This window comes from Asparagus officinalis, chromosome 5, assembly GCF_001876935.1.
Source record: "Asparagus officinalis chromosome 5, Aspof.V1, whole genome shotgun sequence".
Lineage (NCBI taxonomy): Eukaryota > Viridiplantae > Streptophyta > Magnoliopsida > Asparagales > Asparagaceae > Asparagus > Asparagus officinalis.
In genome coordinates, this window is record NC_033798.1 from 3,539,558 (window position 1) to 3,560,488 (window position 20,931).

General features: G+C 37.3%; 2 protein-coding genes across 5 annotated transcripts in view; one reads left to right on the forward strand and one right to left on the reverse strand.

Annotated features, from left to right (window-relative positions):
• The window catches only part of LOC109843568 (octanoyltransferase-like), an 18,995-nt gene extending 12,996 nt beyond the window's left edge, over nucleotides 1–5,999 (reverse strand). Inside the window, exons 1-2 of one of the 2 annotated variants that reach the window (XM_020412509.1) lie at nucleotides 5,859–5,998; nucleotides 5,422–5,512 (exon numbers count right to left, since the gene is read on the reverse strand). The gene's annotated coding sequence lies outside the window, so the exon portion shown is untranslated. Of the gene's footprint in view, nucleotides 1–5,421; nucleotides 5,513–5,858 lie in introns of both variants that reach the window. The other variant, XM_020412510.1, reaches the window with a different exon arrangement.
• LOC109841691 (dnaJ homolog subfamily C member 14) lies at nucleotides 6,998–17,935 on the forward strand. 3 transcript variants are annotated; one of them, XM_020410637.1, is made up of 10 exons: nucleotides 6,998–7,201; nucleotides 9,202–9,996; nucleotides 11,562–11,691; nucleotides 11,783–12,228; nucleotides 12,349–12,429; nucleotides 12,534–12,632; nucleotides 14,705–14,863; nucleotides 14,948–15,034; nucleotides 15,260–15,331; nucleotides 17,410–17,935. In XM_020410637.1, the coding sequence occupies exons 2-10, from the start codon at nucleotides 9,313–9,315 to the stop codon at nucleotides 17,719–17,721; spliced, it is 2,070 nt and encodes a 689-aa protein (XP_020266226.1). In that variant the 5' UTR covers nucleotides 6,998–7,201; nucleotides 9,202–9,312; the 3' UTR covers nucleotides 17,722–17,935. The 3 variants fall into 3 exon arrangements, with proteins under 3 accessions (XP_020266226.1, XP_020266225.1, XP_020266227.1); XM_020410636.1 differs by having other exon boundaries at nucleotides 6,998–7,113; XM_020410638.1 differs by lacking the exon at nucleotides 6,998–7,201 and having other exon boundaries at nucleotides 9,677–10,000.

Consider the following 20,931-nt stretch of genomic DNA (forward strand, 5'->3'; position numbering starts at 1 on the left):
GGGTCTGAGGTGATGTGATATTGTGATTATTGATTGTTTTTCAGGCTCGCGCCAGTGTCTTGTTTCGGCCTGGGGTGGGTCTGAGGTGAGGTGATATCGAGATTATTATTTGTTTTCCAGGCTCGCGCCAGCGTCTTGTTTCGGCCTGGGGTGGGTCTGAGGAGCAGGGATATTGAGATTGTTGATTATTTGAGATGAGTGATGAAATAGTTAGTTACATGACCTCGATTCTTGGCTAAGTATGATTCTTATGAGATGTAGGCCAGTTGTGTTTCTTTTCATACATAGATCGGGGTTAATATTTAATTATCTACAATTTGAGACATATGGTATATACATGAGGGTTTCCTTGTTTGGATTATTTCGCTCGACGTACTACGTCTCATGTTGTAGATTTTTAAGTATTAATTCCATCTAGTTGTATGACCTTGTCACTTGGATGTTTAGACTGATTCCTAGCGACATGATCTCGTTACCTGATCGGTTTTGGATGTTTTATGTTATCATGATTTAGTAGTGTTTTCATGTTGATTTGTGGATTTCAGTTGTATGTTCTTTTGTTGTTTCTGTTATCGTATCGTTTTTCGTATCGGAATTTCGTTCGTTCTATTTTCTTGTGGGGTCTTGCCGTGTGCCATGCACCCTGACGTACACCTGTTTCCTCTGGTGTACGTCAGACTTAGGAGAAGAACAGGTTCAGCTCAGCAGGAGCCAGAGGATTCTCAGCAGGAGAGCCCTGCAGACGGAGCAGAAGAAGCTGAAGCTTAGTTATTGGTCATCCGTTTCTTTTGTACTACCTTCCATTTCTAATTGATCAATGTATTTTGTATCTCTTCAGCATTCATTTATTCAGATTTGTATAAGGACATGTTTGACCCGTATTTTATGTCTTGGATGATATCCCATTGTGATATGTATTATTTATTCTGAGTTTGTTCATTATATTCTTACTGATTTTGATCGGGGACCTGTGACTTCGCTTTGTATTTATTTTCAGACGCTTAACGTATTGGATTGAGAAGAAAAGAAAAAAAAATAAAAGCGTATATTTCTTCTCGATCTAATACGTCACGGGCTTGTTCACGTTCCGATTCCCTGGTATTTTAGGAAGCGGGGCGTGACATCGCAGGTGGTGGAGATTGATGCAGCTCCACATTGTCCAGATGGTACAGTATCCATGCAGGTGCCGACTGAGGTGACGCCAGGCGAGCACGACGGTGACACGGAGGATACGAGTACAAATGTGCAGGATCAAGAACCGACGGCTCAAGTTCAGGATTCAATTGCGGCTCGGAGACAGAGGAGAAACATACAGATGCCAGCACGGTATGCCGACACAGTTGCGTATGCACTTCCAGTGGAGAGTATCGATGAGTTAGTGCCTACTATATTCAGAGAGGCCGAGCAGAGTTCGGAGGCTGATTCGTGGCAGGTAGCTATGCATGAGGAGATGGAATCTCTTCATAAGAACGATACATGGGAGCTTGTTGAGCTTCCAAAGGGGCGGAAGGCAATTCGTTACAAGTGGGTATACACGAAAAAGGAGGGCATTGAGGGTACTATTGAGGTTCAAAACTAGGTTGGTTGCGAAGGGCTATGCACAGGAGGAAGGTATTGACTATAATGAGGTTTTCTCTCCGGTGGTGAAGCACTCTTCGATTTGGATTCTGCTAGCTTTGGTGGCACAGTATGGTTTGGAGTTAGATCAGTTGGATGTGAAGATGATATTTCTTCATGGTGATCTTGATGAAGAAATATATATGACTCAGCCATTGGGATTCCGAGCTGCAGGAAAAGATAAGTTGGTTTGCAGATTAAAAAAATCGTTATACGGTTTGAAACAGTCTCCTCGACAGTGGTATATGCGATTCGATGGTTTTATGATTGGTCATTCGTATACTCGGAGCCAGTTTGATCTTTGAGTGTATTTTCGCAAGAGGAGGTGCGTACATTTATTTGTTGCTTTATGTCGATGACATGTTGGTTGCCTCTATCTCCAGATCGGCTATAGATGAGTTGAAAGTTCAGCTTTCAAATGAGTTTGAGATGAAGGACTTGGGTGAGGCGAAGCGCATTCTAGGGATGGAGATCGGCAAAGACAAGAAGAAGGGCAGAATTTGTTTGACACAGGTGGCTTATTTGAAGAAGGTTCTACAGCGATTCCATGTTAGCATGGATACGAAGCCAGTTAGTGTACCATTGGGAGCTCATTTGAAGCTTTCAGCTGGTCTTTCACCGAAGTCAGTTGAAGATCGTGAGTTGATGTCGAAAACTCCATATGCGAGCGCGGTTGGAAGCTTGATGTACGCGATGGTATGTACGAGACCAGATTTGTCACAGGCAGTAAGCATGGTATCGAGATACATGCATGATCCAGGAGTGGGTCATTGGGACGTTGTGAAATGGATTTTGAGGTACATTCGAGGTACGCTCAATGTTGGTTTGGTTTATGAGCGGGACACTACAGGTGGACAGCTATGCATTGGCTATGTTGATTCGGATTATGCCGGGGATTTGGATAAGCGTCGGTCTACGACGGGATATGTGTTCATTTTAACCCGTTCGCCGGTGTGTTGGAGATGCACCTTACAGTCGACAGTGGCTTTGTCTACGACGGAGGCAGAGTATATGGCGGTTACGGAGACTGTGAAGGAGGCTATTTGGCTTCGAGGACTTTTGGAGGAACTTGGTATATCGCAGCGGTCCGTCACTATTCATTGTGATAGCATGAGTGCTATCTATTTGGCGAAGAATCAGGTTTTTCATGCGAGGACGAAGCACATTGACGTTCGTTATCACTTCGTTCGGGATGTTCTTGAAGATGACGATGTGGAAATTGTGAAAGTCCACACGAAGGATAATCCGGCGGATATGCTCACTAAGGTGGTTCCGAGCAACAAGTTTGATCATTGTCGAAACTTGTTGCATATTCGTAATTGTTAAGGCCGTTGGCGGCCATTTGGATGAACTACGTTCGGCTTGATTCCTTGGGCAAGAGGATACGTAGGCAGCATATTTGATGCAGCCGGTTTGGATTAGTTGATGGGGGTGAGATTGTTTGGACTCTTGTTCGGGTTCTCGACTTGTTGTGGATTGCGTTCGTACTAGACACAACAAGTGGGATATTTGATTGCTTTGGTGTCGGCTCAGTTTTGAAAAAACTTTACCGAGGTGGAGAATTGTGATCACGTGGGTGTGGGGGCCACCCATGAATTCGTTTACGAGTGAGAGAATAGAGTTCGTGGGCTTTTCCGCGTGAGCCCAAGTTCATTTTTTGGCCACAAACCGCATGATTCTCCGGTTATATAAAGGAACAAATATTGTTCCTGGGGTTGTGCAGGAGGTTTTCGGGAGCGCGTGAAGTTTTGGCGGCTGCGAATTTCTTTGCGGCTACAGAGAAGGTGCAAAAGAAAAGAAAAGAAGAGGCTTTTCTTTTAGGGGTTTTTTTTTGTGCATCCTTTTTGAGAGAGATTTTGTGAGGGATTTGAGAGTTTGTTTGAGGGTTTAGTTTGAGAGTAATTATAAACCCTATTTGTATTCTCTCCCTCTATTAGTGGATCTCCCCCCTCCTTGTCCCGTGGACGTAGGCAATTTGCCGAACCACGTAAAAATTTGGTTGTACTGCTATTTGTGTGATTTGTAATAGCTTTTAGGTTCCCTCGACGCGCAGTCCTAGAGCTGACGAGAGGAAGAGCTAATATCTCACTTTGATGAGATATTAGGCTTTAAATTCTTGTTCCCTTTGAGAAACAAGAATTTTTATTGCGACCTGACTCTCTTGTTGTGCTGCCGAAGTGCTGCCGAAATTTCCGCTGCGCGCAACATAAATCTCTATTCTTCTCTGATAAATATAAGAAAGTATGTCTATTAGAAATTCTATTTTTCAGTATCTTTCCTTGATTTCAGAATTCGATATTCTGTAACACAATAAAGAATGGATGGGAGAAGGAAAGGTGTTTTCATTCCCAGTCCACCATTATTTAATATCTAATTTCAGGGCAGGAACAAAAGTTTTCTTTTTGTGGGCTCAGTAACAGATGACTGTGGAATATGAACCAGAGGACAACACATAACCAGAGTAAAACAATTACAACTGGGAAGAATGTAGAGAATCAAACTTTCATAGTGTCTCTGCAATTAACTGACTTGCCTCTTATCTCAAGAATTTTTCAGTATCAGTGCTAGAACAAGTGATAGTTTAATCTCAACCAAGTAGAATAATCTTGACGGTGTATATGAGTAAATAAGTACAAATTGGAAGAAAGGTCAGAAAGTACGAGACTTAATAATTCCTTTGGTAACTAAGTGTTTTGCCTCTGAAGATTGATCAAACCTAAAAGATAGAAACATTGGACAGGCATACTACTAGTGATCACTATGAATGTGGAAAATATGTGTTATATCTGTATCAGCAGGACGGCGTTTGAAAGTATATGATTCTATCATAGCAGATTGTGGAATTTAATGGTATATGAGACAATTTGAGAGTTCCTGATCAGCAAGAGAAAATAATACAAAAGACATAATTAAGAAAAGTTTTAGCAATTAAAACATGGGACGTGAAGGGACATGTGAACACCAAAGGGATATTGCCTTAGAAGTGTTACTAGAATGGTCAAAACTAGTGGAGATAGAAGGCAATTCTTTAGTAGACACAGAATGAACCCAGTAAATTCCCAAGCCTTATTCAAGACATACTCCGGTTGCTCTGAGCATCATTGTTTCATTTGAAAGCTATTCCTTATCGAAATGGTTGATTGGGAGATGTAAAGAGAATAAAAGAGATAGCACATTTTTATTGGTTTACAGAAGTTTATGGCATAATGCCTAGAGAGATAATGGTGGTGAATTTACACAGCAACAAGTGTATAAATTATTTACCATCAAAGATATGTGCGATGGAGTAGTAATCAGCGTGAGAACTCCTCAAGGTGACACATAGTCATTGATCACCATAGACTAAGACAAATTATCAACATTAAATGCTTCTCTCTTTTCATATGTTGTGAATGAATGGCAATGGTATGCAGAATAAAGTCACATTGTGCATTATGTTTGATGATACTTTTATCTAAACTGACGAGACTGGACAATGTACAATTTTCTAAGTGTAATAACAGGAAAAGTTTTAAAAACTAAGTGATTTGGAATTCACGTGACGGGGAGAAAAGAATATAACAAATGTAGCTTTAACAATACTATGAGAACAATAAGCCAAATAATGGAATAGCGAATATAATTTTCATGTCATAGTCTCAAAATCACAGATTTCCGTGAAGCTTCAAATTGTCAACGTTCTTTGTTATGAAGCATGCCACTAGAGTCAAAACATGATTTCTTTTTCCGGAACTTTGCTTGTTTGCATTGTGAATTTTAGCAAATCATAGCAGTTACCACAACCAAATTTGCAATCCACTCAACTCTTCTATAAACAAGACGCCGGTCTTTTCAATATTAGTCAAGCAAGCTCCAACCTTGAGGAGGTTCTTTCCCTCAAAGGAAACACTGAAAGCTGTTGACATAAGCAAACTATTAACAGGCAATTTTAACAGAAAGCAAGAAACACTTTAACAGAAAAGGAAAATCAAATAAAGGGTGAGGAAGAAAATTGGGTTTTGTTTAAATTCATCAGTTAGCTCAACGTTACCGTAAACACATTTTTTTCCCCTAACAACCCACATTTCCTCATCAATTTGATTATCAAAGTGCAAAAAAAAGTTAGCTGAAACTAAATTGCATTCAGAATACCAATTTTAAATGTCAAACTACATGAACATAAAGATAATGGCTTTAATTGAATTCTATATTAGATTCTTATATTTAGGGTTTATTCGATAGAAAAGATATATAGAATTCACCGTGAGAACCGGATTCAGCTGCTCGTTCATCACTGGAGAGTGCGCGATTAGGGTTAGGGTTAGGGTTAGGGTTAGGATTAACAGAAGAAATCGATGGATGGCAACGGGGAAGACCAGGGTCAGGGTGGAGGTAACTTTGACAAAAACGCCCCCAACGAGTCATGGGTAAACTTCACAAAACCCCCCTTTATTTAGGCGTTATTAGATGGACCCCTTATCTATTTGAATGTCACGAAACACCCCTTAACTTTGAGGGGATTTACACGTAAACCACTGAACTTCTTTTCTCAACTAAACCCCTTTGAATAATTTTCACTTTAAACCCTTAAAGTAACACCGCTAAAAGTCTAATATGTCATGAGCCTAGTGCGTGACCAAAAAATATGTTGTTTCAAATTAATGCTCTTTATTGTTACTTCTGCTTTTAATTGGAGGAAATAATTTCAAAATACTAATTTGAGTGGTTGGGGATACTACTTTTAAAATAACTTAAGAATTGAAAAATCTAATAGTAATCTAATGATTTGAGGACTAGTTGAAAATATGAAAGATTTATGGGATAGATATGAGGGGAAAACTTTTTTTCGGTCTTGTTTTATATATTTCTTGAATTTCGGTATATAAGAAATGAGTTGTCACCATGTTATTGGATGATGCATATGATTTTTAAAGATGAGATGAGATGAAGATGAGATGAGTTGGATGATGTGACCCATTTCTTGTGTTTGGTTTATTTTAGGAGATGATATGAGATGAGTTGCGGGATGAAAATAATATTTTATTAGATGTTATGATAAGTTTTAAGGATAGAAATAAATAAAAATAATATTTTATTGATTTTCATATATCATTTTCCTTTTCTTTATTTTTAGGAAACCAACCAAAACAGCCCCTTAAAGTTGTTAAAAAAAGTTCTATTCGCATACTAAAGGAAGTCCATCCACAATTAACTCTAATAGAATATTGAAAATAACCATGATCTCCACTCAAACCAGAAAAACGCTGCCCAAAAGTTGACAGCCCATCGAATCTAATTGGGCGAGGCCCACTTGCACAGTTGCGATGATCCCATGTGGCGCTGCTACAGGGAAATAGATATGTACAAACTAATCGAGACCATTTTATGCAGGAGACAAAGTCCCCTTTTTTAATTTCCCGTCCGCTCTTTTTCTCCTCTTCAGTCCCCCAAAAGGGCCAAAACTCTTGATGGAAAGCAAAAATTTCACCTTGCGTCAATCTTGGGCGCGGTTTCTAGGTATTGCTCTTTCTACAGTCTCGATTGATTTCCCCTTTGGCTAGATTTCACCGCAGTCTGCTTTGTCCGCGAAATACCTAATTTAAGGGTATGTACTTATGCATGGAACCCGTTGATTTGGCGCCTGGGTTTGATTATTTGGGCGGTTTTATGATCTGGGTAGTTGTTAGAAACTGTGAATTTTGACGAATCGAGTAGGGTCTTTGGGATTTTTTGGGTTTCATTCTGCTTCTGGATTCTGTGAAATTATTCACTGTTTGCTAGTTTCTGGGGAAAATTTTGGGACCCTTGGAAGTTTTTACAGTTTGACAGGATTGGTGCTAAAACAAAATCCGAGATTGTCAGTGAGGAAGTTGTGGTTTGGAATAGAGTTATCTGCATGCTAGAGGAGTAATGTTTGCTTGTGTGGAAAGAAATTGCTTGGTAAAATGATTTCCAAATCGCATTGGAGTTGACTCAGTTAAGGCAAAACCGTTGTTCCGGACCTGTGAGGGAATGAAAAATCCGAAAGAATTTTTTGTCACCACGTTTATTTTGTTGGTTGTTCTTGTTAATAATGTCTTATCGTACATCTTTATTTGATCGTTGGGATTGTCTGATCAAGGAATGTTGAATTGAATCAGACCCAGTATTTCGCTAAAGACACATGTTAAACCCATAAGGAAATTTTTTATTTCTCAGAAGAGTTAAATGATTGAGTCGAACACACAGAAGCCAAGTGTTTCATTTGCTGATATGTGATACCTAGGTTGAAGTTAATAGGCAAAGAATCATTATGTTGGTTATCCGAGTTTAGAAAGGGGTAAGTAGTGAATTGGAGAGGGTTAGGTGAGTTCAGGTATCAATATGTTGCATTTTGTGCTTAAGTTTTGTTTGGTTGTAGCTAGGTATCAAAATGAATCATAGTGGGTCTGTAATGTCTGTTAGAAAACATATCATCGTGTGCACAGCTGACAAATGGCAGTTAACTTTCTTCTTCTTCAATTATGCTCTCCCTATCATTTCCATTATATCACAAAGTGCAAATTCCTTCAGTGAGGAAGATTGCTCTGACATGGAACAGAGAATTTTGCATGGTTTCTATCTATTTCTCTTTTGGGTTTGTGTCTAGGTCCAGGATCAGGTATGGGTATTCTTTCGCTATTGCAGCCACTAACTAGGTAAAACTGCAACTAAAATTAACTTTCATAAGGACATGAATCTCACAGGAGAAACAGTCGTCCATGTCCCTATGGTCAGTGTTAAGTGTCTAATTGTGACTAGATGTGCAAACTGAAGGCGTATCTCTTCGTTGACTTGGCTTACTGATTCATTTAAGACCTTCCTTTCTGTGGACTTAGTTCAGGAAGTGAAAGATGACTTTACCACTTCAAAAGCCATCTACGTTGAGTATACGACCGATTCCAGTCTTTTGGTAACTCCTAGTGATAAGCATTGGTTTAGAACCTCCAAAGCAGATAATGTAACCTTATAATATCTGTGGATGTACTGCACCCATTTTAGACTATGAGTCTGATTTCATTAAGGAATATAATATTGTTGTCCATATTTGGTTTTTGCCAATAAGCAGTCCTCAGATTTTATCGTTTCTCAACTTTACATGCCCAGTGCATTGTTATATTGAAAACTAGTTGTTACCCATGCGATGTACGGAATTTAAGTTAATATTGTTGTACGTATATTAGAAATGTTGGGAAAGAATGAAAGAGATTTATTTTTTTTGGGTGTTGGTGGGGGTCAAAGGATAGAGATTTCCAAGACGCTGAGAGTAGTGGATTAAGATGAGATGGTGGATAAAAGGATTATTAGTCATTAATATTAGACCCCTTAAAATGCCAAGTGGCAAAAATATGCAACCAGGTTGTTACTTTATTAGTATAGTATAGATTTTTAGCAAGGTTTGTCTCAACATTTCCAACTTTGTCTCTGTACAAATTATGACTGACTATAATGACAATTTGTGATAAAACGAATCAGTTGGTTACCTTCTACTGCTTCTGAATTTTTGATTAATGATATTTTATTGCTAGATATGGTTTTCTTATTTACATTGTTTTTTGCATGATGAATCGTCATCTGGGTTTACAGATGCAAATCTTTCACTTGGAAACTGAATGGATGGATGTATATCAATCTTTGTCTAAAGTTTGAAACTGGGCACAACTCTCTTCAGCATATATTGTCAGTTTTATATATATCATGGTTCGAAAAGGAAACCAACATAAGAATGTTTCTTTAGAGAAAGAAAAGTCAAAAGTTCATAGTCAAAATACTGCTGACACCGGAGAAAGGGTAATCTCTGGAAATAGTAAGAAAAACAAGAACAAGCAGCGACAACAGCATTTTCCTTGCAAAGAGAAGTCAGTTGGGACCCCTGAACCTCAACAAACAGTAGAATCCTTGAGCAATGTACAAAATGAGGATAGTGAAGGAAGACAAAATGATGAAGTACTATTTGGAAGCAATCATAATCCAAATATTTACATGTCAGAGGGCTTGTCTATGGAAACTATGGCAGGTCATATTTGGTCTTCAGTTACAGTGGCTGGTCAGAGATTAAGAGTTCTCACTTTAGATGTCCTCACTGCAGCCAATGGATGGCTTGAGCAGCAAAAACCGCGAGTTTTAATTTTCAAAATGTATATTTGCAACGGGCGTGATTACATACTTGTTCAAATCAAACATGTATATCCATTTATTTGGACATGGATTAAGCACTTTGGACAGTTGGTACTTCTTCTGTCAGTGGTTTGGCTGGATTGCAATATACGGGGTATTAGTTCTTTACTGCGCTTGGGTACAACATCCTTCTTTACAGTTATTTGGTGCAGCATCCTGTCGATTGTCTCAATGGTTGGATTTACAAAAGCTCTCATTGTCATGGTTGGTATAGAACTGCCTCATTCTGCTAATATATAAATCATTTTAGTTCTTGCTGTTTTTATTTTTATCAGTTGCTTGCATTGCAATATTGTTTTTCTTCTTCATTCTCCTTTCAGGTTATAAGTATAGTTAAGAAGCTTTATCTCCTTATTTTGCAGCTTCTATGTAAATTCTGGCATGCACATTATATGTTTAAAGGATAGCAAAAGCATCTCATATATAGTCATTATTTAATTTTCTTCATGATTCTTTGGCGACAAGCCTCAAGGTAGGTCCGAATGAACATTTAAAAGTTAAGAGGTACACCTTAGCTGACAGTATTGCATGTTCTAGAAACAGATAGTCTAGAAACTCCTGTTTAAGAGCAGAAGGTATCAAGATGTGGAATTTTGTCTAAGTTTGTTTTAGTTTGGGTGAGACAGGATGCTGACCTAAATATAGGCCAAGAAGATAGGTTTGTTTGATTTATCGTGACATTCCAAATTCACTTGTGAAGTATACATGTATGTGGAAATTCTTAGGCGTAATGATGCAAAAACTTTTTCTGTGTGAGCTTAAACTTCTGTACTCATCACTTACAAAATTCATCTATGGGCTATTTTTGACTTCCAAAATTAATAACATATATATCCAAAATTAATAACATAGGTATTTAGTTATAGTAAAGTAATTGACACATAAATTCTATTGTCTGTTGACCTTTACTTGATTGCGCATGTCGCATTGCATCTTGCGCATGTACACTTAGAAGACTTTACGCATCACATACTTATAACCGGTATGCTAATTTTTGGGAACTGATTCTTGTATCGGAGGGAATCGACTTGAAAATGTATGTGGAGACTACATACTTATAAGCGGTATGCTAATTTTTGGGAACTGATTCATGTATCGGAAATTGGTTCGTAGGAACTATATGACGGTTTGAAGGGGGGTCCAGGGAATTGCGCGACTATGGTATAAAATATGTGGAGACTACCAATCTAAATCTAAAAATTCAATTCCAAAATTGAAAATTTGTAATGGATGCAATTTAATACACATGAACCATCTAGAAACAAAATTTTTAATTGTTCCATTGTCTTTTAACTATGTCTAAGGAGCAAAAAATTTAGCAACTTCTGTGAAAATTTTGAAGCACTGGTTTTGACTACATTTTGTTTTGTTAAAATGTGCTGAAATCCTTCAAAATTTTGTTCCTAGATAGTTAATGTGTAAAATATCATATCTAACAGTTCATTTTCACTTTTGAGATCCAAATTATAAAATTGGATTGATAATATCCATATTTTGGATACAATTAATAGTGGCATAGCTCGACTCTACACGCACACAGACACCAATTTGGATAAAATGCATATGCTGTAAGTAAGAAACTATGTATATATTACTGGAAGTAAACTGGTTTCTTTGATTTAGTTATGGTCTTTTTGAAAATTAGTGCTTCTTATGACTTGCAAAATATTGAATGTCATGATCTATATCTGGCTGTTCGTCTGCATTGTTCTGGCTATCATTAGATTCATTACTTCTTTTTTAAGCTTACTTCTTTCTACCTTATGCAGGTTATTTCTGCTGTTGTTGGATTATTTATTGGCTTGGCCCTAGGGGTTTTGATCCTTGCAATATTCTCAGCGATTAGTTTGTGGCTATATGGAAGCTTTTGGACAACACTACTTATCACTTGTGTTGGAGGTTCACTTTTGTTACCTTCTCTTGGAATTGGATTGGTATTTATCTAGTACGCTCACTGTAGACTAACACCTTCTAACTTCTACATTTGCAGGTAGCTCATTTGCTATGAGTCATGAACGAGCTGCACTATTGATCACAACAACATATTCTGTGTATTGTGCCAAATGCTATGTTGGGTGGCTTGGTTTACTCTTGGGATTGAACCTATCTTTTATATCGAGTGATATTCTTGCATACTTCCTAAAGAACAACATTAATGAGCAAGGACAAGGATCTTATTACTCTTCAGAACAAGATAAGCAAACTCCTACTGGAGCAGGACATTTCTATGGTGAACCTTCACATTCTTCATCATCTGTTGATTCGTCTGCTTCCAGAAGCTCAGCTGTTCCTTCAACTAGTGGATGTGATGCAGAGTTAACTTCTGAAGGTGAAGTTCTTCGATTGTTGAACTGCAATGATCACTATTCAGCTTTTGGCTTCACCCGCTTTGAGAACGTAGATGTATCTTTGCTCAAGAGGGAATATAGAAAGAAGGTAATTTGCCTTAAACGTTTGATACTCTTTTCTCTGTATAACTTTTAACATTCAGATGTTCAATCATAATCACTGATTCCAGTCAGAAATACTATTTATATCCACGAATGGGTTTTCCAGGCTATGCTGGTTCATCCAGATAAAAATATGGGTAATGAGAAAGCTGCAGAGGCATTCAAGAAACTTCAAAATGCATACGAGGTATACTTCATGTAGCTTTTTTCTTCAGCGAAAGTGAAGAACTTACTTTCTTGTGAACAAGGAAACAATCCCTGCATTATTCATTATGAAATTCTTGTATGCAGGTTCTGCTAGATACATTGAAACGAAAAACTTATGATGATGAATTAAGGAGGGAGGAGCTTTTGAACTATTTCCGAAGGTTCCAAGGTGCTTCAAGCAAGGTACCTCTCTTTCTTCACCTCTACACTTGTGGTCAGTTCCATACCATGCCTTTTTGGACCAAAACGTTTGTCAGCTTTATATGAACTTGTGGGTAACATTGAGAGTGTGAAGATAAAAAAAATCCTTGTAAAAAGTAGAAGAAGCTACAGAAAGTTTGAGGAGCTACTCTTTAGTTGTTTAATAAGAATCACTCAGGTGAACGTAATATAGAACCAATAAGTTTAAGAACTACAACATCGTGGCAAAATTAAGCTCATTGGTATAGATGATGCTTTAAAGAAAATGAAAAGGATGGCTATTGGACTTCATATGCTTGAAGTTTGTTAAACGCTGGGGGCAAGATAAGTTAGCATGGCTATCAGTAAAACTATCAAATGATAAAATGCCTAAAGGATGAAGGAATCTTATTGGCATCTATATATAAGATAAAGAGAGACAAAGATATACGTACTATCGTCAAGTTAAGTTCGTGACACAAATGGTCCTACTTTGGAAGATACACTGTGCAAAGAACATGGATATGGTGTTTGGGAATCAATTTGTTGAAGGGGGGTTGATCATTGAAGCCATGCAGTTATGAAGGCCATGGATGAAGAGATATGGAGAGAAGAAATGAGATCTGCATTCTGCATACAGGTTCAAGATTATGATAGGGTTCATGGGGAGATAATGTGGTAGGTTTTAAAAGAAAGGTGTTTAGTAGTTTGTTATTAACTTATCATTAACATGATTAAGATTAGATATGTATTAGATAATAAATTGCATGAGAACAATAAGGTGACAAAGCTATTACCTATCACCATATGCATACACCAAGGAAAGATACAAGTCCTTATCTTAGTCATTAAATAACTTTAACATGAATTACTGTCATGCATGCTATTTACAGATGAATAATAATTATCAAAGTATGAAGGTGGTGATAAGTTTTAGACTCTAAACACTTTAGAATCAATAGAGCGAAAACAGAGAGTAAGGAGTGTAAATCTAGTGAAGTTTGGATAAGATTGAGCACAACAGAATGGAGTACCACTCTAGTGAAGCTGCAAGAAGAATGAGGGAATACCTTAGAATGATCATTTTTACTTAGGTCCTATTGTCCATCATTATCATGAGATTAGGAGTGATGTTTAGAGTTAAAGAAGGATAGCTAGAGGAAAAAGTATCATGTGATCAATGATCATAAACATGGAGTTGAAGGGGAACTTTTGTAGGATGCCTAGATGACCATGACTATGGATCTGAACATTGGGAATTGAAAAAAAATGTCCAAAATGTTGAAACGGAAGTTTTATAATATGCTAAAAGATATGATAAGAAATGAGTGGATCCATTTTAAAAACGTTGATGAAGTGAAGGCGATTTGATTGAGATGGTACACATGCAGAAACGTATAAGTATGCTAGTCAGGAGCTAAGGTGGTTCTTATTCACGCATAGAAGACTGCAAGTAAACCTGAAGAAAGATGGATTGAGGCAATAAGAAAGGATATAGTAATTCTTATTCACGCATAGAAGACTGCAAGTAAACCTGAAGAAAGATGGATTGAGGCAATAAGAAAGGATATAGTAATTGTTAGTTTAACTTAACAAATTGAATGGAGAAAAAGGATTGATGTAGTCTGTTTCTTTTTTTAATCTAGCTTGAAACCATTGTCCAAAATGTTGAAACAGGAGAGTTATTATATGCTAAAAGATAGGATAAGGAATGAGTGGATTCGTAAGAAGCTATAGCCTTTAGGTAGCTCGAAACCTTGAGAAATTGAAGGCAAATCGATTGAGAAGTTACACATATGCAGAAACCAATAAGTATGTTGTCCAAGGTGGTTCTTATTGATGCATAGGAAACTACGAGTAAACCTGAAGAAACATGGATTGAGGTAATAAGAAAGGACATAGTAATTGTTAGTTTAACTTAACGACATTGAATGGAGAAAAAGGATTCATGCAGTCCGTTTCTTTGGCTAATTTAGCTCAAAGCCATAGTGTATCCCTCAGTTGTTTGAGTTCATTAATATAGAAACTATATAGATATCCCTATGTTACAAAGGTGGCTAAATTTTGTCATGCAGACTGGAAAGCATAACATCTTCGGTCCTGGCTCCACTCATTTTGAGGCTGATGATGAAGGCAACCCTGAAGAATCAAGAAGAATAGCTTGCAAGAATTGTGGTAATTTTCATAAGTGGACTCGTACAGGGAGATCTAAATCCCAAGCAAGATGGTGTCAGGTTCAACTTTTGTTTTGATCTTAATTCTTATGAAACTTGTTCATTTGTATTAGTGCTCCTCAGTTAAATTTTCCCCTTATCTAGGATTGCAATGATTTTCATCAAGCTAAAGATGGTGATGGATGGCTTGAACAATCAGCCAGCCCATTTTTGTTTGGTTTACTGCAAAAGGTAAAAACAATTTATTGCATTTCTTTTTCATTCAATGTTTATTAGGTATCTACATATATAAGGTGTAAGAATATCCATTGTTCTTATGTTGGCTAAGTTTTATGTTTATGTGTTGCACACCTTAGTGCCAAATATGTCATTGTTGAGATTCTTTATATTTTAGGACATTTAAAATTAGTGATTGATAATAATTGTCTTGCATCTAACAAGAACATAATGTTCCAGGTGGATGCACCATGTGCATATGTTTGTGCCGAAGGCAGAATTTACAACGTGACTGAATGGTTCATTTGCCAGGTACATAGTTTTCTTTTGCTTCATGGTTAAGTTTTCTTTTGCTTCATGGTTAAGTTTTTGTATATCATTGTTCTTTTCCCATTCATGTAATTAGTTTCTTTTGGGTGGTTTATGTTAGAAAGATGTTATAATCTTCTAGATATATACAAGATAGTCACAACCCTAAGTTAGCCATCACATTGAAGAGCATATTTCTTATTTGATTTGGAATTTAAAGCTGAACTATTGAATGAACCATCGATTAGTTTTGTACTTGAATTTCAAAAGGACCACTCTATGTATTCTATTATCTAGGTAAATTCTAGGTATTATTCCAAGTGGTAGACTAAAACAACGTAAGGAGAGCTTGGTGATGTATTTGTACAAGCTAAAAAAAGAGGTTCCAAATTTTAGCTCCCCAAAAGCACAAGACAAACAGCTAAGCCCTTGTTTACTTTTGTACCTTACATTACTTCTATTTTTCTCTATTTTTGGTATATTGATGGATTCTCACAATCTCATGATCAGTTGACTGGTGGGGGTTCAGTGGTTCACAGGTAGGTATTTTAAGTTAAATGGCATGCAAAGGGTTCAAGGGGAAGTGAGAAGGATGGCCTGGCCATGCTACCAACCTCAGATGTGCCATTGAGTAGTGATCTGCGAAGTGTCAAGGACCAAATCCTTAGCGAACTAGTCTTACTTTATTTTTTTTCCGCTTCTTGACTAGTATATGAATGTGTGGGATAGCTAGTCATTCCTCTCTTTCGTGGAGGAAACTTTTATCTAAACAGCTATGTAATTAACCTACCGGTAGTGATTCGAATGGTTTAGAGGTTCCAATATGGCTCCCATGGTCTTGAGTTCGATCTCAGGTTGTGTTATTTAAAATAAAATAAAAAATAGCTCTGTAATTTCTTGCTGTCAAATATTGAATGACACTGATCAGCAAGAGAGATGAATCTGATGTGGATAAAATGCATAGATAATAGAACCTATAAAAGTTGCATATGTTGACTTGCGCATTTAACATTTAATGAGTTAATAATATCAGTGTAGACTTGGCTCCTTTGGACCAGAATCAAGTGACAAGCAATGTCGTACGAAAAATATTTCTACTATTTCTTCGTTCAAGAAGATCATGAAGAATAAAACAGATTATGCACATAATGATAATGTATTAACAACTTACATGGAATTGAATCATATATATATATATATATTTATATATATATGTGTGTGTGTGTGTGTGTGTGTGTACGTGTGCGTGTGTCCATATGCGGAAACATGAGTATGTGTTTGTTGCTCATTTTCCTAAATGAGCTACCAAGAGATAGACCAATAACCATTGTATTAAATGAACCTCACCTTTCCATACGGGAATCAGGAATGAGAATTTTTTTAGCAAATTTCTCGATTATGTGTTTGGGACAAGTGAAGAAATGAATTAGACTTTTATGTTGTAAATGGATTCTATGTTAAATAGCTGAAGAAGAAAGAAAGGGATCGAAAGGGGAATCCTTTTAAAATAAGGGTAAAAGTCGAAAAATATATCACGTGTTATTCACATGATGACTTTTAAACAAAATATTTAAAGGTCATGTGACGGAGGACACTAAAGTTTTAGAGTTGGTGAAATTTTGGGAATCATTTAGGTTAATTTGAACGACAGAGTATCAAGTCTAAAATGAGAACAAAAAGGGTAAAGTTTCAGACATCAGATCTGCCATTCTATTTTAGGTAACATTAGGATTAATTGCAAATAGACCCCCCCCCCTATTGATGTTTGAATTTATTACCCCTATAATTTCATGGTTGCAAATAGATCCCCTGAGTTTAATTGTTTTCACGCTCTTATCTTGGTAAAAATTTGGCAGATATTGCCTCTTGGTGAAATTAGTGAGTGTATCTAGGTTAATAAAATTTAAAATAAAAAAAATTAGAATAACCCAGGGGGTCTATCTGCAACAATGAAACTACAGGGCTAGTAAGTCCAAAACATAGAAATTACAGGGGATTTATGTTCAATTAACCCTCTTCATTTTCCAACAATTTCTTAAGTACAGTTAGATATCAGACATCTACTTAATGTGTTCACACAGGGGATGAGATGTCCTGCAAACACCCACAGAGCCAGCTTCCATGTAAACACAAATCTAAGCTCGAAGCACAACAGTAGCAATACAAAGGGAGCCAGTTCATCCCAAAGAGGCAGCAAACCGATGCCCAATGTTAACATTGACGAGTCGATGACAGAGGAAGAGTTATTCGATTGGTTACAGAGTGTGACACAGTCGGGCATTTTTGAGACCAATGGTGGATCGACGAGCGAGAGCCCTACTGCTAAAAATGGTGGGAGCCCAAAGGGAAGTAGCAGTGTGAAGAAGAAGAGGAAAGGGAAAAAACAGTGGTGAACATGAAATTATACAGTATTGAGCTTGTTTTCATTTTTATTATTCGAAAGGGTCTTAATGTTTCTCAATCCAAGCTGACAAGTTTTGTGTTTTGAGGAATTTGCTTTGAGGCCTTGAAATTGTTGACTTTGACCCCTTTATTATTAGGGGCTGAAGGATTGGTGTATAAATGAGAGGGTATAATCTAGCCAAGTTTTATCATTGTTCAACTTAATCCAATTTTTGATATAATTTTCCTTGCTTTTATTTCATGTTCAACTGCTTTTGCTATGAGTAAGTATAAATCAAAGGGTTGCTTGCACTTAGAAATTGCACTTTAGAAGTGATTATGCTCATTGCGTCTTTTGTTTGATTTTGACAATAGAGCCCCGAGTGAATATCTTGACTCCTCCAACCTCGGAGAAAAGAGAATGGCCCCCGAGGGGTAAAAGAATTCAAAATTTTCGCTTGGAGTTTTGTTATGGTGTTTTCAGTCGCTTAAGTATGGTCCTTTGTCAATAATGGACATGTGTCCCTCTTATTTGCACCGCTCAAGTCAAATTGGTGGTTAAAACAACCAAAGATCCCGACGTAGCCGACCGTCGAGTCAACATCTCTTTATGTCGACTCGAATGACATTACTTGTCGGTTCTCTCGTCGAAGATGACTCATCACGAGCGAACTCGACTAGTTATTTGACGCCTTGTGAAGTCGACTTAAAAAGTGTTACTTCCCGATCAAGCTAGAGTATGACTTCAACCTCGAGCCTCTCCTGCTAACAGCACGTCAGCATCACATTTAATGCTTGATAGACGCATCATACCTCTAGCCCCGATAGTTTTCATGACTCATCGGACCACGTCATGCCTCCAATTGCTTCTCATTTAATGCTGAGGTGATCCCTCCTCCACTCACCGACTGACACGTGTAAAGTAGGTGCTGACGCGGCCGCCAGATCATACCTGCTTACCGCCTTCCTGTGCTCGGTTGAAGTGATTGTTCTACCCTTTTCAGCACCACTATAAATAAAAGGTACTATTCTTTACTAAAGGGATCGGTCTTAGATCTTCGATCTTGAACTTTTTTCAATCTGATCGGACTTTTGGACATCTGATCTTTATTTTCCAAGCAATATCTGCATATTACACTGCACTACACTAAATAACCCGCGGAGTTCTTTATTTTCCCACTCAAGTTCACCAGCTGACTTGATCGTCGGATGTATAACGGGGAAACCAGCCCCGTCCTCTCACGAGTTTCTACTTGTGCAGGCTAAAACTACTAGACTCAAAACCGGATATTCGAAGAAGTGAGCGGCCCATCCTCAATCGCACCCCGATATATTGACTGTTTAGTTACTTAACATCAACAGGTTTCGTCTGCTAAAATCAAATTACAGGGGTAAAAGCTCCGAAATGTGATACGGCTGAGGTTCTATGTGCAATTACTCCTAAATCAAATTGTCACATAGCACATGCTCATCAAAGTTTGATTTAGCGCATAACTGAGACACGAAGTGGCTTGCTTGTTGCCAAATTAATGAGAAGAAAGCTTGCTGAAGTGGTTATAAAAAAATAAAAAAAATAAAAAACCAAATCATGAATTTGAACCTGCAAGTAAGATACGCTGATGATAAATGTAGTTAAAAGGAAAATGTTAAATTATAGGCACAAAATGTTTGATTGAACACAGACTAAGCTGCAACTATTTATAAGTATTTGTATTTTTGTTTTAGCTTAACCATTATACATACTCCCATGGTCATTAGCCTGAATTTTTTTTTTCTTTCGAACTTTTTTAATCTGCAAGTTCATCATTCATCATAGCATCTTTAATGCTCGTAGTGCATGAAGGTCGTAGAGATAGAAAATAAGAAATTAATGTCATTACATATATGATAAATAAACCCATATTATATGCCTTTCTCTAACCTTCTTTAAACTTGTTTGCTCTACAAAGGAATTTTGGCAGGGGCTCATTTTTATGATTATAGGATTAATGCCTAGTCAATAGTCATGCAACACTCTTTTCATGCAACACTTTTACTTTACCATTTTTTTTTTTTTTTGAAAAATTCCTAAAAAACCCAAAATATGGGACTAACAGGGGGACATGAGGTGTCCCCCTCCTATTGCGTAATGAGCTGGTCATCCAGCTCATTACGAGGACACTTCACATGTCTCCTGTTAGTCTCATATTTTGAATCCCTGTAACAAAGTTTTTTTCCCCTCATATTGGTAAATATACATGTGTCATATTAATAGGATCCAACTACCACCATGATTGAGCGCAACAACAACGATAAAGGAATTTATGTCCCATTAAAGTACAGTAGTTGGATCAAATATTAATTTACAGAACCAGAAATGGAAGGACGAAAATGACATTTTATAAGATACGATGGAGGCAATAGCAGTTCTGTTCCGACTCATTAGGCAGAACATTAAGAAGTTCGTCACAAGGTCAGCGAAGGCAGCGACTTCATTTAATTTGAGGCTTAATTGCACTTTAATACCCTGTAGTTTCTCCTACTTTGCAGCTATACGCCTCCACTTGCTTTCGGCAACAGTTGTATACCCTAAAACTTTAAAACTTTCACTTATATTTATGTACCCCAATTCGTTTTTTGCAGCGCTTATGTGCCTGAAGTTTTTAAAGCTTGCAGATAAATAAATTAAAGTTTTTAAAACTGACACTTAAATATCAACAAGTCAGCATAATTAAGGGTACTTAAGTGGAAGTTTCAAAAACTTAGAGTATATAAGAACCGCAAAAAAAAGTGAGGGTATATAAGTGCAAAGTAGGAGAAACTATAGGGCGTTTAAGTGCAATTAAGCCCTAATTTTACCTTTTCACGTCCGTAAGTAAATTATGCATTAACATACCCAGCATTCAGTTGGACGGGGGACGAGGAACGGTCCTGACTTGGTTTAATAAGGTGAAAAACTGACCTAACGAAATTAATTTTAAGCTTGCGTTTAGTTATTTACCAAACCATGATTAGCCCCAAACTATTTTTTCGCTCCACTGATAAATACGAAATTAATTTAATCTCTTGTTTAACTATTGATCCCAAACATTGAATGGGTACTGAAATGTTATCAATCCTTGGATCGGTGCACGAACCACAGGCTCATGATCCGATTCCGACTGTTATCCGTTTGATGTACATTTTAATATCATGAACCGGGTCCATTAGATACTTTCTCTACACGATAATCCACCGAAGTT

What these genes read in the sequence shown, in the direction of transcription:
- LOC109841691 (XM_020410637.1), top strand. Translation starts at nt 9,313, where the DNA reads ATGGTTCGAAAAGGAAACCAACATAAGAATGTTTCTTTAGAGAAAGAA. An exon ending in ACTTATCACTTGTGTTGGAG is followed by an intron (nt 11,692 to 11,782) that starts GTTCACTTTTGT and finishes CTACATTTGCAG; the next exon opens with GTAGCTCATTTGCTATGAGT. An exon ending in AGAGGGAATATAGAAAGAAG is followed by an intron (nt 12,229 to 12,348) that starts GTAATTTGCCTT and finishes TGGGTTTTCCAG; the next exon opens with GCTATGCTGGTTCATCCAGA.